This window comes from Parambassis ranga, chromosome 17, assembly GCF_900634625.1.
Source record: "Parambassis ranga chromosome 17, fParRan2.1, whole genome shotgun sequence".
NCBI classification, from domain to species: domain Eukaryota; kingdom Metazoa; phylum Chordata; class Actinopteri; family Ambassidae; genus Parambassis; species Parambassis ranga.
Window position 1 is genome coordinate 4,711,788 of NC_041037.1, and position 27,598 is coordinate 4,739,385.

General features: G+C 40.8%; 2 protein-coding genes across 8 annotated transcripts in view; one reads left to right on the forward strand and one right to left on the reverse strand.

Annotated features, from left to right (window-relative positions):
- The window catches only part of myripa (myosin VIIA and Rab interacting protein a), a 110,403-nt gene extending 90,751 nt beyond the window's left edge, over nt 1-19,652 (forward strand). For 4 of the 7 annotated variants that reach the window (XM_028426692.1, XM_028426695.1, XM_028426694.1 and 1 more), the window contains 16 exons: nt 2,159-2,334; nt 7,456-7,677; nt 8,976-9,112; nt 11,627-11,707; nt 12,809-12,906; nt 13,722-13,802; nt 13,922-14,065; nt 14,362-14,497; nt 14,731-15,290; nt 15,564-17,447; nt 17,646-17,702; nt 17,902-18,078; nt 18,282-18,443; nt 18,610-18,708; nt 18,801-18,861; nt 19,267-19,652. In XM_028426692.1, coding sequence (XP_028282493.1) covers nt 2,225-2,334; nt 7,456-7,677; nt 8,976-9,112; nt 11,627-11,707; nt 12,809-12,906; nt 13,722-13,802; nt 13,922-14,065; nt 14,362-14,497; nt 14,731-15,290; nt 15,564-17,447; nt 17,646-17,702; nt 17,902-18,078; nt 18,282-18,443; nt 18,610-18,708; nt 18,801-18,861; nt 19,267-19,283 — 4,026 coding nt within the window. In that variant the 5' untranslated portion in view covers nt 2,159-2,224 and the 3' untranslated portion in view covers nt 19,284-19,652. Of the gene's footprint in view, nt 1-1,048; nt 1,252-2,158; nt 2,335-7,455; nt 7,678-8,975; nt 9,113-11,626; nt 11,708-12,808; nt 12,907-13,721; nt 13,803-13,921; nt 14,066-14,361; nt 14,498-14,730; nt 15,291-15,563; nt 17,448-17,645; nt 17,703-17,901; nt 18,079-18,281; nt 18,444-18,609; nt 18,709-18,800; nt 18,862-19,266 lie in introns of those variants that run through there. The other 3 variants (XM_028426691.1, XM_028426696.1, XM_028426697.1) reach the window with 3 other exon arrangements.
- A 746-nt stretch (nt 19,653-20,398) lies between these two features.
- On the reverse strand, nt 20,399-26,320 carry LOC114449638 (plexin domain-containing protein 2-like). The gene is made up of 14 exons (XM_028427451.1): nt 26,236-26,320; nt 24,733-24,923; nt 24,499-24,642; nt 24,307-24,376; nt 24,064-24,186; nt 23,836-23,951; nt 23,663-23,762; nt 23,476-23,571; nt 23,246-23,327; nt 22,782-22,842; nt 22,481-22,700; nt 22,264-22,313; nt 21,222-21,365; nt 20,399-20,614 (listed from the first exon to the last, which is right to left on the reverse strand). The coding sequence occupies exons 1-14, from the start codon at nt 26,318-26,320 to the stop codon at nt 20,399-20,401; spliced, it is 1,698 nt and encodes a 565-aa protein (XP_028283252.1).
- Nucleotides 26,321-27,598: the final 1,278 nt, after the last annotated feature.

A 27,598-nucleotide genomic window follows, 5' to 3' on the forward strand; every position in this document is an offset into this window, starting at 1 on the left:
ATATATGAACCATGCAAGGCTGGATTAAACAGTGTCTCCATCCAAAACTGAAGCTGATTATCATTTAAGTACGAACAGGTAGTTCATACATGGTAAAATTAAGAACTTCTGTTTCATGTATGTATTCAAACATTGTTTTGCGTATTAAATTATCTTTGGTTGCTGTGGACGTCGCTAGCCCTATTTTAGGGGGGCATTTAGGGGAGCATCTGTCAACCCTAGTGACGTCCATGTTGGTTGCATTGATCAATATTTAGTATACTTTTAGTATTACCTTCTACAAAGCCCTGGAGGGGACATGAGGACAATCTTTTTTTTTTCCTGAACCTATTTTCAAACCGATTTTTTGCAAGATCATCTAGGGGTCCAGCAGTGTATGAAATCTGCAAAAAAAAACAACAAACAAAAAACAAAACAAAAGAAATCTGAGAAGCAATGAATGGCTGTAATTCAGTAATACAGTCAAATGATGTTTTAGGCCTTAATCCTCCTTAAATTGGTATGTTCAGATTACTGTCATATTATTTACTGGCACAGCTGAGCAGAATAGTTAATTAAAATCTGTAACATTATATGGCTTTGTAATGCTAGTTATTAAATAGCCTTCAGTTGTCTGCAGTTCTCCTCCTGTCCACCAGGTGTCTGTAGAGAGTTTCCCTTCACTGCTGCCTGCACCTTTTTATCCCGTTTTACTGCTTCGTCTGAAACTCCTGTCTGTTTCTTTTTGCCCTTTTTTGTTTTCTGCAGCTTTTGTAGCCAGGCCAGACATATATACAGATAAGTAAACAATTTTATCCTCAACTGAGCCCCCAAACAGCAACTTTACTGCACGTTACTGCAGTTTATTAATTAATTAATCAACGCCGCTCATCACACGTTTTGGCAAGAATCACCTAAAACTCCCTCATCATCAGTGTCCAGGTTTGTTTGTGTAATCTATCTGTTTTTAAGTAAAGTTTTATTCATCGCTTCCATGTGGTCTTGGCCAGCAAAGAGACGCTGGAAGTCTCTAATCAGGCTTTATCCTGATTTTCTCTCAGAAAGCGGGACTGGCTGCGGTCAGAGCTGCTCATGGACTCCTTCCTCTAACAAGTGGGAAACAATTCAGCAGCAGCTGCCAGGGTCCTTAGATTATCCCTGTCTGGTCGTTTTCACGTCAAGTCACAGATAAGAGGAGTAAACTGGGTCTTTTCTGTTTTTTGAGAAGAAGGTGATTATTCCAAACAGCGAAGGAAACACACCCAGAGACCCGTGAGTTCTTTGACGTTCATATTTTCTTATCGGCAAATACAGAAAAAAAACTCTGTAATCTGAAAACAACTTGTTCAACAAACTGTTAAATGTCTTTATTTTTCCTTATAGTTTAGATTGCCTTGATATGCCGTTAGTAAAATAGTGTCATTTATTCATCTGTGCACCTCATCGTGTTTGAGTTGATGGTAAAGTTTGTCTGGAGAGATTTCCTCCTCAGGAATGCTAATGCAGAAAACAACTTCAGTCATGCTCGGTGTTAATACCCCTGATTTATTTGTGTAAGTGGCTTTAAGGACGTGAAAATGCGTTTCAGCTGCACAGTTGTGCTCCTTCAGAGAGCTGTTTGTGTGGGACTGATAGATGAGAGGCAGACCAACCATCAAGACACTCTATACAAGTAACAGTGAAATAATAAATACACGAGTCTGAGTCTTAAATGTCTGATTTGGAAAGCATCCAATTCAGATAAAGGTTTATTTTAGATGTAATTCCTTCAGCAACATTAATCAATCTATTTGTACATGCTTCATCAATGATCATCATGATCTGTCCAAGTATGATCTCTGTAACTTGTGTTTGTAGAAATGTATAACAGCGTCAGCAAAGGACTATTTTTGTGAGCCTCATACAAACATGGAAAAGTTTACACAACCATCTCTAAAGAGTTTAGACTCCACAAATCCACAGACAGACAGATTGTGTTTCCCTGCCCAGAAGTGTTCTATTAACAAAGATTACCTCAAAAAACAAGTCATGTAACAGGCCACAATGTTACAAAGGAGCCCAGGGTAACCTTTATGCACAAATACAGAAAATCCACTAACTCTGTGTGGCTGTATATTCAATGTAACTTTCACTGAGTGTGTTTAAAAGCTGCTGACTTGTATATTTTCCTTTGCTTCAGATGAAATCAGCAAGCTGATTGGTCAGAGGTCAGAGGGGAAGAGAGACAGTGGGTCGGCCGTCAGCGATGGGTCGGAAGCTGGATCTGTCGGGACTCACGGACAATGAGGCGGAGCATGTGCTGCAGGTGGTGCAGAGGGACATGAGGCTTCGCAAGAAGGAAGAGGAGCGACTCAGGTGAGAAGTGGAGGCTAAAGCTGTGAACGTCTGAACTCTCAGGGTCTTCAAAACAAAGGTGTGGTTTGACCTTAAAGTCTTATCTGAGGTTTACACAACACAGGAATTACTGACTCTAATAAAAGACATCATCAGATTCACTTTACTGTTTTAACAGATGAAGGAAGAGATGGAAAAAGAACTAAATTTAGTCTTTTTATTACTCTGCGATCACAACATGATCAAAGTTTGCATTTGAGGCGTTTTCAAACCTTGGTGGAGATTTCTCTTTTTCTGCTTCTCAAGTGTGTCCTGAAAACTGTGGACAGGAAGTGAAGCCCTTTCCTGTTGTACTCTGAGTAACTTCCTCTAAACCTGCACATGCAAACACAATATAAGCTGTATGGTAATGTGTCTGAGAGGTGCACAATGGTGGGAAATGATCTGCTTCTATTGGTTGAACATCAACAAAGCTTCACTGTGGAAGTTCGGTCCATTAGCTGAAGTCTGTTTCTACATTAAGTTAAGCTGCTAAAGTGCTGTTCAGAGTGCTGATAAGGCAGATTATATAATTTCTAATGAGATGACTTCAGTCTGTTATTGTTTCTGTTGGAATCTCTCCGATCTCCAGGGTTTTAAATGAATCTTTCTGTTTATTTTGTCCTGCCCCAGAATTTGTCCTGAGTAAGTTATTAACCTGCATTTGTAGATTTGAGGAGCGGCTGCACTGGATGTTTCTGTAGAGTTGTTATTGATGTCTCACAACAGGAGCTGGGTTCTCTTCACAGTCGTGATCTTCATTGACTAAACCTTTTTCTTTTAGTCCTGTTTTTTTGAAAATGTCAGTTCTGAAGTATATTTGACTTTGTTTGCCAAAAGTAAAATTAAATATGATAATGATTATAAATATTTTAGCAGTTTAGCTCCTTTCACCACTAGGACCAGGTGAGCCTCCTCTTGGTAAACTGCAGCCGGTGTTTGTAGAAGGGCATTTGAGGTTTCTGATGGGCTCTGGTTGTGTGTCTTGGTCTAGTATCCTGTCCAGGGCTGCAGTGACGTTTCCTTGCACTTCCAAGTATTGGACACTAGGTGGCATAGTTTGTATATGATTTGATGTTCTGTAAAGTCTATTCTCTGTTCTTGTCCAACATTATACAGACAGACATAGAAGCTGATTCATTTTATTACTTATTAATTATTAATAAACCTTGTAATAGTTTGGTTTGAAACCTGAGTAAATTAACTTAATTAGAACTGCAGTTGTTTTAGCTTCAAACACGCAGTACACTGAGGTTCAAGCATGTGTGTGGTGTCATAATCCACATTGATTAGGAGGTTTACTTTGTGTAACTTCTAGTAAACAACTGTGCGTACCAACAGCTAATGTTGGTGTTGTTTGCTGACGTGTTGTTGCTCACAGGAGAACATATCTGGTGTGTTTTCTGTGCCACAGTCATAGCATGCTTTGTGAAAGATGTTGTACGGCTGCCGAATGCTGCCTAACAGCTTTAAGGTTCATCCATTCATCGGTGCAGGAGGTCCTGCATCGTTTGCAGATATGACATCTATACGAGGTAGGCCCCTCATGTCAGACATACTGTTCAGTCTTCTGCTTCCTCTCCCTTTGATTTGTTGAGTGAGCTCTCACTTCATGCAGACGCCCCCTGAGATGAAACTGAGGAGCTTATGTGAATGTGGATGAGTGATAGACGGGGAGCACAGGAAAGCGATCAAGGTCAGGAGCTCATGTTTGGAAGAGATGAACACATCTTGGTGCCGTTTTCTTTCACAAGAGGGCGACATTTTTTCTCATGCAGGGACGAACTGTTAGCTCAGAGCACATCTGAAGCACACACACTTTTTTAATGTGTGTATTTAATCGTTATTTAGGGTTCCATAATCCAGTGTGTCTTTGTTTAAACTGCATGATTATTGGAGAAATGAACAGACTAATTACGGTAGTTGTTGTAGTTTAGCAGTGTTCATTCTTTATAACTAGTTACGCTCAGTTAAAATAACTGTCCAGCACTATGTTTTTCAAAAGCAAATGTACACACATGTATGGGGGCTGACCATTTGGATTAAAGGCAGTGCTTCTCAAATAGTGGGGCGTGTGGTGAGGTGCCAGGTGGGCTTGAGAGGCCCGCCAGTGAAAATAGTCCCTACAAGTACAATTTGAATTTTGAATCAAATAAATTACAAGTGAGGACAGGTCCGCTGCAGCTACAGCCCCGCTCATATGCCACAAGTGCGCAGCAAGATGTCATCGCTTCTCCCTGACTAGAGGCTTGAACTTCTCAACTGCAAATTCCTCATTAGATTTCAGATACATCTAGTGCACTAAACTGGCCAAGATAGCTTGCATGGTCCCGTCTCTAGTGTGCCTGCAGAGAGAGAGAGAGAGAGAGGTGTGTCAGTCCCGATGCCTGTTGTTTTGCAATTTTATCATGTTGTGCAGTATTTATATTAGAAGTTACGCATGGGAGTTAATTGATGGCACTTTATACTTTGAGGAAGCCTATACTTTTCATTGAAAAGATTCTAATTGATAAGCTTTGATATCATTGATCATTTTAAGCTCCATAAATTCTGATAATAAAACATTTGTCCGGTGAACTGAAAACCTGCCGGTCACGTTTTCCGCTGCCAAGTTTTTCTAATGGAAACAATTAAAATTAAATGTAAGGCTCAGACAGCAGCACCAAACTGTTGGCTTCTGCCTAGACACTAAATACTGTAATAAACATAAGTTTGAAAGCTGCCACCACCTTTGTTCATCCGGTCTGGTCCGGCAGTCAGAGATCAGGAATGAGTTTTAGGTTTATACAAAGAGTCAGGTTACACTTTATTTCATAAATCATTAGAACAATAAAAAGACTTAAGAAACGTTGGCCCTCCTCAGACTCCCCTCCCCGTCCTGCCAGTGTAGTATGTTTATTGTCTTAACATTACCTTTTTATTATTTCTCCTTACAGTATTGAGGCTTCAAGAAACATCTGTGAAAGTTTCTTTGCGTCAGAGCTTCCTTTCTGCAGCTGTAATTCTTAGAATCATCAGAATTCCAGACAAATAGAAATCAAAGATAAATATGAAATTGAAATATATAATAAATATATAAACACCTAGATAGCATTTAAATCCCTGAGTTGTATCTAAAGAAGAACATGTTTTCTATTGTATAAAAACCTTTAAAACCTTTACATATCACAATAAGTGACTGTATTTGGCTGCTGCAACAGTCAAATTACCCAGCTTGGGATGAATAAAGTATTTCTATTCTATTCTATTCTATTCTATTCTATAGTAAAGAGCATGACATGAATGTACCAGTATGAATGTACATAAAGGAAGAAACAAAAATGTTTTTGTTCATATAATTATTTTTCATTTATTGACATTTTAACTATCATTTTATCAGTTGTTTGTTTAATCTTACTTCATGATCTTTTATGAGTCTAATAACCAAAAATATTCTAATTCTAAAATGTTCTAACACTGCCCCCTGCTGGTTAAACATGGCACAACAGGTAAAGTGTCTGGAAACACATCAGTGTGTATAAAGAACAATAAACCCCTCATTCATGTCTTTAAACAAAAGGAAAACACACATTCAAACGTGGGGACACAGCAACAAACAGACTCTCTGTGAGGAGGACTGCTGCTGATGGCCTCTGTGTGTGAGCTGCACAAAACTCTGTGCTTGTATCATTTAGAATAAGAGACATTAGTCTCGCTTGGTTCTGAGAGCTCCAGCCGAGTACTGTGAGAGATCCTGTTTAGAACGGACACATATTTCTGCATGTTAGTTCACTGTCCTGCTGTGACTGTCAGACTGTCTGAGAGGTATTTATATCCTCCGTGGAGCTTCAGTAATGGATGTGCTGCAGTACTGAGTGGCCAGTCGTCTCTGGTTTCGACAGGCAGCTGAGGGACATGGTTAAATTTTTATAGTTTGAGTGTTACAGGCAACACCTGAAGATTTGTGCTGCTGTGCTGTTGAGGAAATGTGGCTTTTCAGCTTCTAAAAATGTTTTTCTACACCCCAGAGGCTCTGAGGTGAACTGCAATTTCTAACAATTCTGCGTGGCCTTAGTTTTTCAGCCATGGAGTTGTTGCATTGTCCTCACTGATGTTTTGTGTGTCTGATGTCATATAAATGCAGTGTCTATAATTAAAACAGGACCTGATATTTTAGTATTGAGGTAAAATGAAGGAGAAGCTTGTTGCAGTAGAGAATGTTGCCGCACAGAAAACCAAACCTCGACCTAACCAGGTAGTTTTGATGGTGAAGCTAAATCGAAAACAAATGTGCAGTGATGTGTACAACAGGTTTGGAAGCTATTTTAAAAACAGAGCGCAGTATTTCCACAGAGAGGACCTGAATAAAGTTTCCTCGCTGTCAGTGGCTCCTTGTTTGTGCCTCTGTCCTCATCATGTCAGACTCCATCAGTCTCCAGCTGTAATCACCTATAAATGATTCAGTCCTGGTGTCCTGATGGAGAAATACACCAGTGTCTTCATTCTGTGTTTAGTTTTCCTGCTCTGGGTTGTTTTAGAAGTCGGGTGACAATAATGAACTTTAATTTGAATTCTAGACGTTGCTAATAAATCAGTGATGCTGAGTGAGTCCACACACCAGAATCAGCCGTCTGCCACCTGTGGCCGTATGTGCAGAGAAGCTGCTGCTGCTGTCTGATGTATTATTCAGCTCCTCCTTCTCCTTTAACCTTTCTGTCAGGCATTTAAATGGAATGATAAATGCTCTGCTTAAATATTCACACAATGAGAATTTCATCTTTTGATAATGTTCTCAGCCCTGAACACCTTGTAATAATTCATCTGCATGAAGGGAAAGCCCCGTGTCATCTGGCTGCTTTTTCAGCATTCACTCAGCTTTTAATGACAATTAGAAAATGACCGACTTTTAAATTCTGCTCCATTTTCATGAAAGGGCGGATCAGTGCTGTTTGTTTGGTAATGTGCACTCTGACACAGTAAACCCACGACTGTGAGGACTGTAACAGATTTTATACATCACACACAGACACACACACACTCCTGGTTTCACTATCTTCCTCCCTCTAACCTCTCTCTCTCTCTCTCTCATCCCTCCCCTCCTCCTCCTCATCCTCCTCTTCACAGTGAACTGAAGCAGGAGTTGGATGAGGAGGGCAGTCGATCCCTCCTGCTGTCACGGCAGAGTTGCTTCAACCAGCGCTGCTGCATCCGCTGCTGTTCGCCCTTCACCTTCCTGTTCAACCCCAAGCGCCAGTGCCAGGACTGCCGCTACAACGTCTGCAAGGCCTGCCGGGTCTACAACAAGCGGGAAAAAGCCTGGCTCTGCTCCGTCTGCCAGAAGAGCAGGTAAGGTCAGCGGCAGCAGCTGGGAGTGCAAAGATTTTGTTGTTAGTAGTTTGTGTGTGTGATATACGGAGGCTTAGTTAAATATGTGAAGCTGACAGTCAAAGGTTATTTAGAACTTCCTCTGCTGCTGGAGAGATGGATTTAGCGCTACACTACACACAACACCATCACTAAGTTACAGTCCTCCAGCTCTAACATTTGTTCCAATGCAACATGACAGACTTACGAGGCTGGAGGCTGGAGGATGTGAAGCAACATAAAATGTATTTTCAGAGCAATTCACAGCTTAGTTTTCATGAAATTTGGAAGTAGCTGCTTTAACGCACCTTTCAGACATGTAGATTTCACCCCCATAATTAAAGTGTGGAGCAAAGAATATTTGTTTGCCTTTAAAAGATGATACACTATACATATATACTATACACTGATATAGCAAGGAAAGTGTGCACAAAGCAAACATCCTTAGTGGTAAGACGTGACAATCATTCAGAACTAAACAAGGACTTTTGGAGCGGCGATTAGAGTAACTACAGTTTTTGGCACTTATTTGCTTCGTTCCTTAATGTCAGAGATTGCCACTTAGGGCATTATGGATGCTGCAGCCCCAAACTGCTGGACACATAAGTCTATAAATTACGTTACACAAAACAACCTGCAGGAAATCGTATGATGTAGTGAGTAGAAAATGTAACAACCAGCTGTGATATATGTCTGAGGACGCTGTCAATCATCCAGGTCAAGCTGCTGTATAAAGACCTTTGAATTAGCGAGCAAGGGGACAGGGGAGCTAGCTGTTTAATTAGCATGCCAGGAAACAAAAAAAACACACATTAGTGTTTTAAAAAATATTAATGACTTCATTAAATTCTTGAAGAGAAGTTCTCTTCCACCTCAGTGGTCTTCCTAATGATGGAGGTTTGGTTACAGTGGCAGGAGGAGAGCGGGTTGTTAAAGTCTCACTGACAGTTTCCCTCCAGTTAGCTCAGTCTGTATGAGGACGCACCACGCTGTGAAAACAGTGTCACCTCCACTTCCTGTCAGCCCATCCGCTGTACACACACACACTCTTACGGTTACTCAGCAAACAGATGGTAACTCATTAAACATGAGTATCTGTGAAGTATCCTACAGCTGTCATTCCTAAACATTTTTAACCCTACTTCATTTCAGAGTTACTTAAAACAGAACAAACAGGACTGCTGAATTGTCAGTGTCCTTCACTCCTGTCAGGGGTTTTTGATGTTCTGTGCATCAGTTAGTGCCTGGACTGACTGATGCTTTTCTGTTTCACCTGGCAGGCTGTTGAAGACACAGTCACTGGAGTGGTACTACACAAATGTGAAGAAACGCTTCAAGAGGTTCGGCAGCGCCAAAGTGCTGAAGACGTTCTACAGGAAGCACCTGGCGGAGCACAGCGCACTTTCAGAGCTGACCGGTAAATTCTCAGCTGAGCGCCTGTACAGTGTTGCATGTTAGAAACACACTAACTCCCTCCAGGTCAGACCTACATGAGCTTCTTATTGATTTGAATTTGTTGTGTGTAGTCTGATGTCTCAGAGCCAAACAAGAAGTGAGGAAGAGGGTGAGACGGATTAAGCTCTTGGCTTCCATCTCACATATCTACAGCAGATTATTTTGCTGCTGCCAGACACCAAATATATTAATGTTTGTCCTCCGTGTCTTCACTTAGCAGGGAGTCTGTGCCTCACTCTGCAAAGTAGAATACAGAGTGTGTTTACAACCAAATGAAGCAGATATGGACAAAAATATGCATTTGCACATAATTTTAGCAAGTAAGCAAGTATATTACAGTATAGTATAAGATACATACCGGTATATAGTATAAGATGTTGCATTAATAACTTTAAAGTACAACCATTAAACAAGTCTATAGAACCAGAGCAGATACCTAGACACATAGTGGCAGCTAAACAACCAGAGTCTTCTCTGATTCATATGCAGTCTTCTCCATGTGAGGGGAAGTGATATAGCTGCTAAAATCTGACTGTATTTACGTGTTCTGATCTTTAGCTGTTTCTGAGAAGAAGCCAGCGTGTAGGATGTATTCACAGAGCTCTGCTGACATTGTTCACCCTGCAGCAGATGCTCCAGTGTACAGATCCAGTCAGGGACAAAGCAGTAGTGCTTTTCCAGGCCATCGGTTCAGAGACTCTGATCTGATTGAACCAACAAGGGATTTCAGAGAATTATGTGCGTTTTGTGGAGGAGAGGTTACCGGCTGCAGATGATGCAGAGCTATGACCCCTGTGGGAGGAGTGATACCGCTCCGCTGGAGCAGGTATAGCTCAAACACACACTGCATTGTACATTTTCATTTATAACTGCTGTGTTGTCTGAGCTGCAGATCTGCAGACTGTGACTCGCAGTGATCTAGTGGTACCCTGCATAAGAACAATGAGAGCTGCATGAACAGCGCTGACATTTGAGCACTAAACGCGGTGTGATCCTGAGTCCTGTGTGAGATTTGTGTAGCAGTGAAACGCTTCCCCTCCAGACTCAGTGATTCATTTGGACATCCTGCTCCAAAGAGTAAAGCAAGAGAACACAGTGACCCTGAGGAGCAGAGGAAAACCAAAAAACTCAGCTAACCTTTGCTTAAAAAAAGATGAATTAATTTTTATTTATTTACCATCAATTTAAATAATTCTAGTTATAGAAATTCATGTGACATCCAGTACAATGTTAGGGGCAAAAAAAATACAATAAAAACATTAACAAACAAAAAATGAAATAAAAGACTAGTAAGTCGAAACTCACAAATTATTATTATCATTCATAATTTTATTATATACAAATATTTTTGAAGTTAATATCTTTGCTTCTCTGAAAGGCTGGGATTAGTGAACATACACCTAAGTACTAAATGTGATCACAGATTCTGTTAATCGCAGAATTACATCAACATTGGACCCAAACGTTCTGAATCCGAAATTATTAGTTTTCAGAGAAGAAACAGGGATCAACAACTAACGTTACAAACACCCCTGACTACATTTCATGACTGTTTGATATCTAAATAATGTTGGCAAATGAAAATAAAAACACCTTACAAAGTTGGTTAAAAATATTCTGTGACAACGTGCTAGTTGCGCATTATTTTGAAAGTACCTTCTGGTGCTTAATAACAAACCTCCCCTCACAGGAGAAGGATCACACGTTACCTTTAAGTGTTGGAGTATTTTTCTGCTTCATTTGGTGTCATATAATACACGTAAACCTTCTTCATATTCTCATGCATGCTGCTGTCAGATCATCTCATGGTTCCTTCAAGGTAACAGTGACCTTCAGCTGCTGTGTTGGTCATGTGGTTCCCTGCACTGGGGCCAAATGTGTCCTGACTCATTAGATGTTGCAGTGCAGCGGTCTGCACACACATCTGTTAAGGGTCAGTGGAACAAAATCCCTGCTCTGCCCCTGAACCTCAAAGAAAAACCACCAGTAGATAGTTCACATCTGTGAAGAGTCCTCACTGGATCAAAAATACTTAACAGTTCATATGGTTTAAGTGCTCTGTGCCCTTTAAAATGATTGGACATGACCCTCTGCACTCTACTGTACTTTTGAACCAGGCTTGGTTTAATACCACACACAAGGCCACTGTAATGCAGTTATATAACCACAAATGGCCGCATTGTTGCTTGAATATTTACATGATGCAAAAAGACCCCAGAGCCAGAAACAACTTACTGTTTAGAAATACACTTAACAAATCAACCCTGAGTGTAGCTTCCAACGCTGCTGTGATATTTACTAAAACATGACTGACCCGATGAAAGAGGAGAGGCACACTTTTATTCATTAATCTCTGTAATCCTACATCTCATTTAAAGGTTTGCCCTGATTCGGTTTCAGGTTAATTCCATGTGAAAGTCCTGTATGTGTCTTTTCATGTGGACATCTGTGTGTGTGTGTGTGTGTGTGCCTGCAGAGGGCGGCGCCTGTGAGGAGAGCATCTATAATGAGGGCAGCATCTGTGGGAGCGACTCGACGTTCTATAGACAAACTGAAGGTACAGACACATTTCATAATGACTTCAGTGTGTATTCCCTATAATTATATTTATATAATTATATTCCTTTAATAGCATGTTTATGTCCAAAATTTTAAATAATCTGCATAAACTGCACAAGAAAAAAAGAAATGCCAGGTAAACGCCTGACTCAGGACCAGCAGAAGTCAATTTGATGTTTCTCTTCATTTTCTCCGTATTTAAACATGGCAAACACATGACTAGAATACATTCCACTTTATGTAGTGAAATTATCACTTATCATATAGGGAAATATATAATATAATATTTTTTACAGCTGCTAAAATTTAATTTAATCTGCAGGTGTTCTAAAGTTTTAGATTGTTGTGTAAAAGTATGAATGTTGTTAAAAATAAAAGCACTTCTGCAATGTCCAATTTCATGTAGTTGTAGCATATGATTAGACAATAATCAGACATTCATTTTGGGTCATGAGACATGTTGATGAAGATCCTCAGTCATCCAGGTCATTTTCATTCTAAGGGGTTGAAGCGAGGCGTCTGGACTTGTGGAGTTTTCTAGGAGAAAAGCAGCATCAGAACTGATCAAGCTGCTTTATGAGTTTCACACATGAAAATGAGTTTGTAGACTTCGTCCTCCCACCAGGGAATATGGGCCAAATAAAAGATAGAATGTCGCCTGTTATTAAATTTATGACACATTTTTTGACAGCTATCGTTTGTAACATTCAGACTCAGCATGTCCATGTTTCTTTAGGTCTTTGTGAACCTGCCTCCTCCTGTGGTTGCTGTCTGATCTGTAAGAAAGTCACTGCAAATTATTTCTTTGGGGGTTCTTAATTTTCTCATTAATCCATAAACTCTGTGTTGTTGGACTGTTCTGTCCTCCATGTCCCACTCTGTCCTCACGTCTCCTCCCTCCTTCAGTTCGCTGCACTAACATGAATGAAAAGCTGCAGTGGCCTGATGGTTATATGTTTGTCTGTGCTGCTTTATAAACATGAATAAATGCAGTGAAAAGGATCCGTCCAGTGTTACATAATGAGGGTGAATCATGTTGCCTGATTTTGCATTAGAAGGTTGTTTCAGGTAATAACAGCACTGTTGTGTTTGTTTTTAGAGCACAGCATGGCAGAGACGCTCACTGTGGCCATGCGCGTGGCAGAGGAGGCCATAGACGAGGCCATTTCCAAGGCGGAGATTGACACTTCCAGTCAGGTTATTTATGTGTTCCTTCTCATATAAATAGACTGTTATTACAGGCAATCATGTATAGCTGTGATCTTCATCATGCAGTACTGTTGCATCATGTTGCTCTTTGTAATCTATGCACTCAAGTTCCTCCTTAATCTGACTTCGCTGCTTTCTCTGTTTGAGATTATGTTAAACCATCCGGATTATGCTGCAGTACAAATGTTACATTAATACAACAGTATGAGACGACACCAGGGCCATTGTCAGACCCAGACAAAGGGCACAGTAAAAAGCATTTTGCAGATGAAGTGAAAAAAAAAATACATTACAAAAAAAAGAGTTCCCCTAACCCAGAATTCTGAGAAAATTACGACTACCTCACAATTCAGAAGTTGATATTTTAAAATAATCTTGAGTTTAATCTGAGACTATTATCAATCAAAATTGAAATAAATTTAGTCTGAATTATGACCTCAATCTATACAATAACAAATCTAAATTTAAATCACAAATATATATTTTTAATTCTGAAATTTTCACTCTAAATACTAAGAATAATAAAATTAGACAGAAACAAAATCAACCATTTTGTTTTCTTTTTCTGTCTTTTGTCTCAGAACTTTTTGTACATTTATGTTTGTCTTCAATCCACACATTTTAGATGTATGTATGATAAACAATCTATTTTTAAGTACATTTCTGTTCTTGGTACCTTCTTAAAGTTTTACTTTTGCTGATATGAAATGTTTTTTTGAGCTACAAGCATGTATATCATAGAGTAGTATTGAGCGTATGTGTTTGGTGCTGAGTAACTTATATTGTTTGTGTTTATATACCAGGAGAAGCAGAATGAAGCTCACTATCTGCGAGAGCACAGAGGAGAGCTCATCGAAGAACTGGCCAAAACTATTGTGCAAAAAGTAAAAAAAATAAAATACTAATATATCTGAATACAACTGTTCTCTAAATATTAGATTTCTATTCTGACATGGAGCCATGTTCAGCATTTAAGTAAACCAGCTCTCTCTATTTATTCAAGATCATTAGCAGGAGGAAGTCTTTGGCTGAGATGAGGGCAGAATATGACCATGACTGGCCCCTCGAACACAACACTGACCCTCATCATCATCAGTCTGCCTGCGATCAGGCCTCCAGCTCCCTGAAACATCAATCAAATCTCTGGGTAAAAATCCGAAACACAAACAGTAGTTTTCCAACTGCAGTAAAGTAACTGCTTCATATAAAGTTTTATTCAGGTTGAGAGTTGTCCAATATACATTTTCTCTTTATCCCCTAAATTTGAGGAATACTGACCCCAGGTTCAATCACATGATGTGATGTAATTTGAGTTTACGTACACATCAATTACTTTTATTTGAAAATGCAGCACAGGTGCATTAACTTTTACTTCTGCCAATATCTTCTTGTTTTCTGTCTGCACTGATGTCTGCTGAGGTTTTCTGATTTCTCTGTTCTTAGAGGTCACACTCTGCCTTCTCACTGCTGGACAATGACCCGCCTGGTCTGATACAAGACTCGACACACACACTGAAGAAGGAAGGCTGTGTGTCGGCTGTGACCGCATGGAAGAGTGTCGACCGGCTGGACAACGCTGGTGAGTTTCCCCTTTTAGACACATAAATGTATGCAGTATGCATTGCTGCTGTGTTTCTAATCTCTCAATTAGTATCAAAACTACAGATAATGACAGTATTCAGCTGACAGTAATTACAGTTGAGATTAAACAGGTATGATGCAGTCGCACCCCTCTGTTACCTAATACCTGCCTCCACTGTGCTTGTTTTTGTATATGTTCCTGTGTGTGTGTGTGTGTGTGTGGCTGCGGAGGTGTGTCCTCAGTGCTGAAGAGCCCAGACGGGAACTGGATTGCCCTGCAGAGCGCCCAGCTGTCTCGCCCTAGCCTGCTCACAAAAAGGAAGAGCCTGGTCTACAGCGCCTTGGAGAGGGAGTCCGGAGTCGTGTCTGCTTACGAAGGCCTGGGATCGGACAACGAATCCAAACCAGAACCTGACAGCTCCTGGGGAGCTGCCCTCCAGGAGATCCACAGAAAGATGACAGACTCTAACTTTAACTTTTATGACACTGGAGACAGGAGCCCGTCGTTGCCGATGGGACGGCGAGGGAGCAGAGACGGTCTGTCAGACTCTGAGGGGAACTGGAAGCCTAATAAACCTCTGCTGGCTCTTTTAAAGAAGAAGGTCCCTGCGGAAATCCGAAAACCTTCATCATCCCGCAGGACCAGCATCATCGATGTTAACTTTAACCTGGAAGGAGCGGGAGGACAGGAGGAGATGAAGGTGGCTGCCGAGCTGGAGGTGGGAAAAGTCAAGAGATCACGGAAGAAGAGGAGGAGCAGAAAACAGCGGGCGGCTTCTTCTTCTGCATCGGTAAGCAGAGTGAAACTTAATGTCTTTTTACACACAAATGCTTTTAAAATTAAATTGGAAGAAGATTACCATTACATTATTAATAATGAAAAACACGCCTAAAATAAAAGGACAATTCAGTATAATCACAAAGTTTGGGTCAGATAATTTCCAAAATTGATCCTGTATGCTTTTCAGATTTATTTCTGCAGTACACATTTTAGCCACTTGTGGGAGCTTGTTGGTTTAATAGTAGAAAACAGCCTATATAAGGTATAATTCTTTTATTTACAGGATTTAGACAAAAATGACCAAGATTCTCTGCACCCTTCTGATGCTGCCACCCCTGACACCCAGACCTCTGGAGCCACAACCCCTGAACCTTTCGACCCCCCTGGAATTGAAGCCAATCAGATGAATGAGGAGATCACAAACACGCAACAGACATCAGGGCGAGTTTCTGATTCCTCCACCAGAGAAGAGGGACTCAATGAACAGGAAGATGCTGGCGATAGCTGTGAGAGGGAGGAAGATAGACAAGGAAGCATCGATGGGGTGGAAGAAGATGAGAGTTTGTGGAAGATGGAGATAGATTTAGAAGGAGGAAGAACAGAGGATGAGGAAGATAAGGAAGTTGATGATGAAGAGATGAGATACAGACTGTACAGGCTTGTTGCGCAGTCCAGACTCACATACTTCTCGTCTACTGATGACGAGCTGGACAGAGCAGGCCAGAGTGAAGGGGAATGGGACAGATATGAAGACATGGAGGAAGATAGAAAACAGGAGGAGGAGAAGGCGGAAGGTCTTGCTTATCAACTCTGTCAGCTGGAAAAAGAAGTCAGAGCTACACAGTTTTCCTCCACAGAGGATGAGCTGGACAGAATTGGCAGGAGGGAAGAGGAAGAGGAGGAAGGAAAAAATGAGGATCTGGCACTGAAAGTGTGCAGATTAGCCAGTCAAATCGATGCCACCCAGTTTTCATCCACAGAGGACGAGTTAGATAGAGCAGGCAAAGAGGGAGAGGAGGCTATGGATGAAGAGCCGCTGTGGAAACTGCAGGCAGAAAAAGCCGTTCAGGCAGCTTCGCTGCGTGATTTGGCCTGTTTAGTCAGTGCCTCTCAGTTTTCTTCCACCGAGGATGAGTTGGACAGAGCGGGGCAGAAGGAGGGGAAGTCAAAGCAGGAGGTCGTTGAGGGAGAAACAGAGAGCAGCGTTGAGATGGAGGAGCTGTGGGAGGGAGCAGAGGGAAGGAGGGAGTCCATTGGAGAGATAGATGTGAAAATGTTTGATTTGAGGAATGACAGCGAAGAAAGTGATTTGAACAGTCAGACAAAACCTGAGGATGTCCAACAGGATGAAACTTTGCAGCAAGATGATGTAATAGAAAAGAGACACAAGTGTGACGAACGAGTAGAAGATTCAAAAGGAGGCGAGGAAGAAAAAGAGCCAGAGGAACTACTAGAGACTGAGTTAAAAACAACGGAAGCAGAGAGAGCAGAGGAGATAATAACCCTACATGAGAGTCAGCCAGAGGCAAAGAGAGAAGACAAGTTTACAGAACTCAAAGACAGTCAGGGAAGATGGGAAACGGTGGCAGACAGCGAAGAGGAAGACACAGAATTTAACAGAATAATCAGCAGCATGTTGATGATGACTTTGGAGGACATGCAGGTAGAAACAAAGAATAATGCAGCAGAAAGAGACAGAGAGTTAGTGGAGGTAGAGATGGATAAGATGGAAGCAGAGATTGGATTCGGGAGTGAGGCTGTTAAAGTACAAAGCACAGAGGAAACAGGAAGTGTTTCAGATGAGTTTCAGTTTGATGACAGGAGGCCAGAGGGAGCACAAGGTGAAGGTGCAAGGGAGGACACGCCCGGAAAACAGGAAGGTGAATATGTGCTAGGAGACGGTCACACAATTGCACTGAAAGAAAATAGTGCAGAGGCAAATGTGGCCACGCTGACGCATAAACGAAGTGACACAGATGAGGAAGAACATGGTGGAGGAGGAAAAATGGCAGCAGACACAAAGACAAGTGGTGACGCTGCAGACTCTGAAAAGGAAACTGTGGAAGAAAGACTGGACGGAACAAAAGAAGAAGATGCAGGTGACGCAGAGCAGAGCAGCTCCTCTTCCCTTCATGAGGATTTACTGTCACCAGAGGAGATTCATAACGTAAGCACAGCAGAGCTGAGGCCTGTTTCTACCACTAATACTGTGAGCGTCCCAATACCTACTTCATGTTATAACATTCAGCAGAAGTCACACCAGCTCACAGTAAAGCCTCAGAGACACTCAAATGATTCCTCACTGTGCTACTAACATCTTTCTTCTGCATGTATGTGCTGTTTTCTTCTCTTCTGTGAACTGTAGGATAGAGACATGGAGCTTTGCAATACAATAGAGTTTATATCAACTCTGCTGGAGCAGGTGAGGAGGAACTTGTTTGAAGTTTCAGTGCTGCTGTAACTGACCACTTCACTCATCCCTGCATCTAACTTTGTAGTGTCACTGTTGATATTCCGTTAATATAGGGCTGCTCTTCTATTAATTTAGTAGCATTCAAACATTATTACAATGTGGCAGAAATACAGAAAAATATAACACCGGTCTGTGTTGTGTGCTGTAGCGGTACTCAGCAGTGTCTCTGCGCAGCATCACCACAGAGGTGTTGAAGGTGCTTAATGCCACTGAGGAGCTGCTGCAGGGAGTGGGGGGTGACGACACCCAGCTCTTCACCACAACACTGCCCCCAAACACAGATCCCAAGAAAATGGACCAACAGTTCTCCAGAATGGAAGAAAATGTGAGTAGCATTATGTACATTTTTCACAGTGAATTTAAGAATTCAGCAAGACTGGATTACCAGCAGATAGATAATCTTATTATATAAAGTTTTAAGATATGCGGTACAATTTTTAAGACTACTCACTAGTTTTCAGGTTCCTTAGTGCTTCCTTAGTCTAGTAAATGCAGTCAATTCTGTTTTGAGAGAAAGTTTTGCTGCAGGTGTACATGGCCGCAGGTTCTGTGTACAGTTTGGAGGCGGAGCTAAGTGACCTGGAGGAGTGTGCCAGGGGAATCTGCAGCTCCACCTCTGACATGGAGCTGTCCTTCCTCGAGGAACAAGTGGCAGCAGCAGCTGCCAAGGTTCAACAGTCTGAGCTGCAGGTGAGTTGGGGGTGAATATAAAATATTAATATAAAATCAGTGCACTCCTTAAAGATAAATTAAGTTTTGTATGGGTAGACCTGATTAAAGAATTGATTGGTGTCCTTGCTTTGACATGTAACAGTGTGATTCTACCATCTTGTACTTGATTGTGTTTCTTCTGTAGATCAGTGACATCTCAGCAAGAATTGCTGCTTTGAAGTGTGCAGGCCTCGATGTGGACCCACAGTCACGGTTCTTTAAGAGCAGAACTATTCCAGTTATGGTACCGTACCTGTAATTATTAGTACAATGTGACAACCAGAACAGGTAGAACAAAAATTATTTAAACGTTTTTTCACATGTATGTTCTTGCAGCCTGCCACACTGGACTCCTCAAGGCAGCAGAGAAGACGATTACCTGCACCACCAGTGAAAGGTAAGCTGTCCATCTTATTTCCATCTCGCTGTACACAGTTTAGACTGAAGGTGGTGCAATAAGGTGTTATTCAATACACTTCACATCAAAGGATGTGTGTGTGTTTACAGAACACACATCTGTTGGTGCTACAGTACTTGTAAGAAATGTCTTATTCTACCTTAAACTGTCATAGCTTTAATGATAACAAGAAATAAAGTATATTTACATTGTGACTTCAGACAGTAACTATATATTAAACAGACGACAAGCTTAGCTGAGTACAGCTCTATCTGTTTAATGATGCTGTTACACTTTTAACCTGGCAACAGAGAGCATGCACATAGAGATAGCATTAGGCTGATATGCCAAAATCCAGTACTGTGTGTATCTACTGACAAATTGTGTTTGTTTATTCTGTCTTAGAAGAAAAAGAGACCTGAACTAGAAGCAGTACCACCAACACAGCAGTGCCTTGACCCCTTCACTCTGCAGCCGACAAACCAGTCACACATCATCCATTCAGACACCATTTGCCTTAATTTAATTCCACACTACAAACACATCAGATATTATGAGATACCAGTGTAATGTGTAATTTGTGTTGTACGTCACAGATAATGCAGACAAAGTGATTCAATCGTGGATTGTTTTATCAGAAATGTAAAGCAGATGGTATTTTTAAAGTTAATCTCTAGTTGATTTCTAAAAAAAAAAAAAATGTATCAGCACTGATGAATCAGGTTAAAAAGTAGCATGTAAAAAACTGAAAATTACACAGCAAGTATGCAAAAAATCATGTTTTGATTTTTCTAGACAATATTTTAACACTATTGTCTGCTTAAGTTATAGAAACTTAATAAATAGTGTACAGTGACTGTTGTACTATATATGAAATATACAGATTACACATACATTGGAGCAATTATAGCATGTTAGAAACATGTCTTGATACTGTATCATGTCTGAAATTATTCATAAAAATGTAAAAATAGATAATACTTATATTCGTCCATGGTTGTTTATGTTATACTATACAGCAAAGTAGTCAGTAAATGCTGTTCTCTGCAGACAACAAGAAGGCAAACTTTTGCCGAAGACTGATATAAACAAGGCTGAAAACACTGCGCACCCTGTTTGCCCCTTTAGATGAAGGTGGGTGTAATGGTGAGGAATTTAGTCCGTATTTTTGAGATGAGGAAATGACACCCAAATATGACATTCCTCTTTGTGAAGAAGGTGTGGGAAGGACAGGTCAAGAAAATAGAGACTGTCTTTGAGAGAAACTCTTTCAAAACATTCACCAGTGGCCGCTTGCATTTGATACTGCAGTAAACATGAGTGAGCAACCTGAGCAGAGTAAAAAAATAATTTTTCCCTGTACACATCAGAGAGTTTAAAAATCTGTCCAATGTCCTTGTGACCTGAATGCTCAGCGTTTGTCCTTAAAGTGAACATGTGCAACAGCTACAGAAGAAAAAGACATTCAAGGAAGAAATGCAAACTCACAGAGAGAACCAGCTCTGTCCCAAAGCATCCTGGGATACGATGTTTTTGGTCAGGAGGACTCTGAGCAAAGGAAGCGCTCCCTCTGATCAGGAACTATGAATCCCTCTTTCTGCTCGCTCTCTCTTCTGTTTGAGATCACAAAAGACTGTTTGGGGTCGATAACAACTGTGCCGTCTTTGTCCTGATCGGGAGCCTCCACCTCAGCGTATGAAGGACGACCAGAGCCTCGTCTGAACTTCATGACTGGCCAGCGAGTGGGGCGTCGCTGTGAGGATCCAAAAGACACTTTAACACAAAGTATCTAGTTTCAAATGCTCACTGACATCGTGCAGCAATTGCTGAGCAATCTGGGAACTAAATCTAAAAATACTATGTCGAGATGTTCAAAAAGCACAAAATGAAAGCTGATGAAGTAAGAAGGACAAAATGTCGGGTGAAAATAGTCTGCGCTGCAGCTACAGCCCCGCTCATAGATGCCACAAAATGTCTGTCCTCTGAGGGGGCCATGACGGTAAATAATTAAGAACCACTGATCTATACCAAGCAGCAGCGTGTTGGGCTGAGAAATAACAGCCATGTGAAACCCTATGTTAAAACCCCCAACGTCCTTTTTCATGACAGCTGAAGCAGGGGTGAGTTTTTTCATTATATTTATACTTAAAATATCACAGAATCAGAGTACGACTGCTGTAGTTCACAGGTGGGTGTTGACTGTTTGGACGGTGTGGGTGAACTAAGTTGCTCTCAACATGGTGATGGCCACAGGCGGCTTTTCAGAAACATTTTTACAATAAGTGCCTCTTATTGTACTCTAATTGTACATATATAATGTATAAGGGGAGTAATTTGAAGATCTTTGCTGATACACTCACCTCTATGAAAAAGAGGCTGGCAGTGGAGGTGGGGTGGTTGTACATGTAGATGGACGTGAAGATGGCTGCAACCATGACAACCATCACTATGACGATCCCCGTCAGGAGACCAATCTGTAGCTGCTCATCACTCTCCTCTGTGTTCTCCTCACCTGCTGCTGTACAAATAATGAAAACCTGAGACATCAGAACAATCTGGATGATGTAAGTACATAAACATTCACACACAGCGGATTATAGATGCCAGAATGTAACAAAAAGCTTAAAGGATGCATGGAACAGGTGAAAACATTAAAACAACTTACGTGTTTTATTGACGTGCAAAGAAATCTGTGTATCACCTGAGAAACGAAAAATAACATGGCGTGTTATTTTGGAAAAAAAAGTTAGTGTTACTGCATGTGAAAGTCAGTCTGTATGGCCCTAAATAATTTAGATCTACGTTGGTCGGCCACATGATCCACGACGTGCCCTCACGTGCCCTATAGCTAAGCTCTGCTAAGCTGCTAGAGATGGTCAGCCACTGCTGGTTGCGAAACCGAAGGAAAAAAAAAGCTGGTCCGGTGAGCCGGTTTTGCAGCAGGATTTGTTTCTGCAAGGTGTGTTCTTGCAAGATGACTGACAAAGTGAAGTGAGCATCCTATGTGTCGTCTGACTCTGCACACACCTCTCACAAGTTATAGCCGCTAGTTAACCACACACAGCGTGCAAAAGTATGTCAGGCTTCTTTTTGTTTCTGTTTTCATGGGCAAAGTGCATCAGAGAGATTTAATTTATCATTTTACATTCTTAATGAATATGGGTTGCTGCGATTCAACCAGTTATATTGTACGGTATGTTACTATGCTGTTTTAAATTCGTGCTCCCTGTGCCCCATTTTCACTTTGAGCACCTGCCCCTCCAAAGGTCTCTGCACAGCCCTGGATGTGAGTGATGCACATACATTGAGTCATCCTTCAGCAGCTGAGGACACCATGCAGTATTTAACATGGCGCTGTATAGACTCAGCTATGAGCTAACAGAGGGCTGGGAAATAGCTGACCAGTTGACCCTCATACTGTCTGACATTACAGAACACACAGGGCATGGATACTGCGGAACAACAACAACAAACACTAAATCATGAGGCTATAATCATGTCTGGCCTGAGCTGGATCTGTCCTGAGGTACGACCTAACATGAAACCAACAAAAGACAGTCCTTGCCTGCTGTTATCACTGTTGCTATAGATGAAGCATAGATGAAGCATTTGTGTTTACCGTCTGCAGATTTGCTGGTCGGAGGCTGTGGGCTTGGTATTGTTCTGTTGGTGCTGGTGTGTGTTGAGGGGTTGGTGACACTGTAGGTCTTGCTGAGAAGAGTGGAGGTCATGCCAGAGGTCTGCTCTGCAGTCACTGTAGCAGGAGTGGTTGAGCGCATTACATGGTGTGATGTGGCATTAGTGACATCAGTCATCCGGAGACAACGAGAATCCCGTCGCTACAAAGCAAAAAAATCAACATTTGAACTCGGTTACAATTTCTGCAGTTTATTAAAAAGCAAAAAAAAAATGAGGAGAACCTCATCAGGACAGCCAAGATCCACCCAGTCCTGGCGGTTACGATCAAATCCACTGGAGCATCTGAGATGGAAAGAATTTACCGTATATACAATATAAAATTATTCATTTTGTTAAAGCTTTCCCTCCAGAAACACAAAAAGTGCAGTATCAAAGGTGCAACAACATTATCATTATATGCAGCTTAGTTTACAGTTTTATTGGAATGAATTACCAAAATTCTTTTATGCAAACTAGAAGAAATATCCTGTAATTTTTTTAGGATATGTGGAACGAAAAGAATGTTGCATTCTTTGCTACCCTGAATTTCCCCTTGGGGATCAATCTATATATCTACCTTTGCTACAAGAAAATAGGACATAATCAATGTCCGAATTTGAATGTGTCGTCAAATGTAGCTTTCAAAGAATACAGCTCCAAAACTAGAGACAGAGCAATTTGGCAACCAAACGCTTTTCCAGTTTACCTTTGTAGCCGACTGCACCAACTGCAGTTAAAGCCAATCTGAGAAGTGACACATGGGCCACAGCTGGAAAACTGCAGACATGCTGAGAATAAAGAAAGCAGTGAAGAAGAATGAGGAGGAAGAAACGGCTTTGCCTTCTGTAAATAAAACTGGAATGCACTTTTACAGAGCAGTAGAGAGCTAAACCTCACTACTGCCACTATTACAGTTATTAAAGAGGCATGCCTTACTCGGCAGAGGAAGCATCTCCACAGCTGTAGAGTTGGAGATTTTTGACTTTAGGATGTCGACTTTGTGATACTCATAGATGGTTCTCCGACGGACATCTGAAGCATCCAAGAGAAGATGTAAGGTTGTCAACAATAGTGCTAAAAGATATTCACAAACATTCAAGTTCAGAACAAACCTGACACTCACTAGGAATCTGTACTATCTCATGTAGAACCACAAAAGCGTCCGACAAGCCCACTTTGACAGGATGACTCTCACAGCTGATGTCACTGATGTCGATAGGAATCTATGAAATAAAAAAGATTAAAAAAAATGTATTTCACGTGAAAAGGGCATTAAAGAAATAGAAAAAGAGTTACCTCTTTGTAGGCAAAGACAATTCGTCCATCACTGTGCAGAACAGCTTGGAAGGTGAAGCTTCCCAGACTGATGTGCTGGAGGCGAATGCGGTTCCACTGAACCACCAATGCAGTGCCTGAAAGTAGGACAGGAACATATATAAACATCACATATATTCTGTCATAAAAATTCTCTAGTAGGCCCATTAAGCTGTAAATTACAGCTGTAAAGCGGTTAACATGTCCTACCATTATCAAAGTAAAAGACAGAGGAGTTTTTGGACAAGCTTGGGTCAAAGTTCGCCATCAAAGGAGCAATGTACTGAGTGGCTGTGAGCATCCGGTGGATGATATCTCCTGTGTAAATGAAACCTGGCAGACGATGTGCAGATTATACCATCAATGCTTTTAGCACACTCTCTATACCACTAATACCCTAAAATTCAACAACAACAGCAGAGTCACAAAAACAGAGTTTGGTTACAGACTCACCTCCTGTTGCAACTGTGATCTCTTTAAGTAAATGGCCATAAAAAGGAAAGTCAAAGGAAAGGTTCACTCTCTGGAAATACACAAAGACAAACCACATTAACTGTGTGATAAGGGATGGCCAAGGCCCACTGAGCAGTATTATAAGTATTATTGTCAGTTCATTTATAAATCATTGGCTGCTATTTGTTTTACCTCAGAGTGTCTGTATGTGTTGGACAGGAAGTGTCGGACTTTCCACTTGTCCTCCTCCATCTCATCGATGTTCACCCACAGATCTTTACCAGCTGCGTCTCCAGGGCAGTAGATTTTAGATGTGTAATAAGTGTGATCGATGTCCTACAACGACCATACATCAATCATATAATACTTACAAAGTAAGCTTGAATTCAATGTTTACTTTTAACTCTTGCTGTAGAATAACCTTACTACGATCTGTGTTGAATTATCGTGTCCCTCCTCCATCAGTAGGTGAGGATCTGCCTCCTCTGGCTGATGCTGGTTTTTGTAGTGAGCCCTCTTATCCGCCCACCTCCGTTCTCTGAGATGATCATGGTCCTCAGCGAACTCATATGTCTGCTTTCCCTCTGAAGGAGACGGCCTCTTTATGCCAGGAAGGCCTTAAGAATCAAAGAGGATTAAAAGGTTTGGGACAAATAAGCTTTGACATATTCAGCAAAGTTTCCCTCCTAAATCATTCCATAAAATTGAAGGTTCACAGAATCTGTGATTTTATTTAAATCACCTCATAAAACCCATTTTTACATAAATGTTTTATATTATGTTGCATTTTTGTGTTTATGATCCATATTTATGTCAGTTACTTTACGTTATTTTTTCTTATTTCTTATTTTATTTTTTTTTATTTTTTTAAAAAATTTTATCTAATTTGTTCTCAACCTTAGCCTAATCTTCATGGCTCTTTTTTCAGGTCTGTTATTCATAAAATTCAAAAAACACTTTTTGGAAAATGCACCACAGTTTTTGGTTGTATTTACGTTACTGTTTAAGCTTCAATTTACAGCCATGTTGCATTATTTTAATGACATAATGAGAGACACTCCTAACATAGCAAGTGTAGCTGCAATGAATGACTAGAAGCGAGTGTCTGTGTGGTGAATAAACCAGCTCCTACAGCATCTTCTCACATGCAGCTGGACGTAAACAAACCCTGAGCTGCTGCCATGTGGCAAACATCTGTGGTCATTCTTCCCTTTCCAGTGACAACAGTACATCCAAATTTTTCTCTTCACAGTGGAGAGTGAAAACATGCTTCACATTCCTCACACCAGCATCCAGGATCAGGCGTGTGAGGCCGGCCAGGCAGTGGGTGGTGTGTCTATATATCTGTCACATGGTGGCCCACGGTGGCTGCTAGGGTCTCTTACCTGCATGCAAGTGCGACTTGGGCAGAGTCTAGTAATTTTAGAAGTAGTTTTACTTAAAACTGCTAATGCAAATGTCATGAGATGCTACTGTGCCAGAATTAATTACAATATTTTGTTTAAAAAAACTCACATTTGGCTCACCAGTTGCTGTTGATGTAGCCTTTTGAGCCACATACCGCAGAGTGCCTTTGTCAAACAAAGCAGCTGCAACACACCTGAGCCTGATTACACCTTCCATTAGCCTGAACCCCCAAAACGAAGATTCTAAAGCGTTAAAGCCTAATTTAAATCGCTTGTTTAAATGTTTGTTTTTGCATATTGTAGTATTATAATTACACGAATTAAAATTTGAATGTTTATAAACCATCATTCGCAATATCAATACAGAAGAATAACACAAAAACGGGCTGCCTATACATGGCCAATTAGCATTAACATTAGCATTAACGGCGCATAGCTAGCTTGCTCCAACTTTTAAGAACATAAAAGTTTAGCGCACACCTATTTTCTGTTCTCTTACTGTGGATGATTTTTAATGACTTACCGTTAGCAGACTTTAACTTCATGAAGCTTTTCTGAAACTGTTGTACAATGACCAGACATGTAAAGATGACAACCGTCTTCGCCATAATTCCTCTAATGTATCCAACGTCAGAGCGAAAATTATCTGATAAACTACCGCAGTAATTTAAAAGAAACTACGAAATTCAAGAAAAAAAACGCAGACGGCGCGAGGTTAGCTTTTTGTGCAGCCTAACGTGAAGTTTAAATCCATGGTAAACAGACAATTTGTCCGCAAACTTTCAGTGCGTCAATTTAAACTCCGCAAAAGACTGGACTACTGATGATGATGAGCGCGTGGACTCTTTGAAACGTTGCATTCAAGTACTGTCGGAATTATCAAGATATTTATTCATGTTTCTTTTTTTTTGCCAAACCAGAAAAACAATGCCCAAAACAAAACAAATTACTAATTAATATATTTAATATAGCTGACTGTTGTTCTCCGTCATGAACTCTTGATAAACATTCTGGAGTTTTTATTAACACTGTGCTGAAGGATTTTACTACTTAATTCTCTTAATATTACGAATGTATTTGACTGATTTTACGACTTCCGTCGACCGTCTCCGTTATTACGTTAAAGGTCAAGTTTATGGTATTTCTATATTTAGAGGGAGTGCGTTATCTACCAGTTATTCGTTAGTGTTGGACATGTGTTTGCAGATTATGTAGAGCACGTAAATGCACCAGCGGTTGTCCTCTATGTAGTTTAAACTCCCTCCACCAGATGGCAGTCGATAACACACCAACAGATAGACCAAAGCAGGCATCCAGTCAAAAACAGGACTGGTGATTACAAATAATATTTACCTCTGTATACAGCCTGACAACATGTGCTTTGTTTTTCTAGTATTTTATGGCCGGTGTCAGTAAATGTACCACAACTAGTAAACCTTGTTTATGTAGCTGTTCTCTCTATATCTTTACAGGGTTTTTTAATTGCCGTTTGAGGATCACGGGAGGGTGAGCACTGTTACAGACCTCTCATGATTTGTATCCAAAGATGTTCACATGACAAACAAATATACAAGAATATGACAACAAACCAAGTATTTATCCAGTACACTATTTTAATGCAAGGATGTGAAACCCACAGATAAGACTATTTCTAAAGGATGATAAGTGAAGAAAAAAACAAACACAAGGACACTTTAGACCTGGTACCAGGCCTGAAGAGTTCAGCTTAAGGAACACAGGTGTGAAAGTCTGATTCTAGCACTACAAAAAGGCAACAAATAGGAATGGAAGGTGAAGTGAATCTGTTTCCAAACATACAAACTTACAGCGTTTCTGTGCACTGTGTCAAAGTGCTGAGCTGTTGATGCTTCTACTGAAGTGATCTG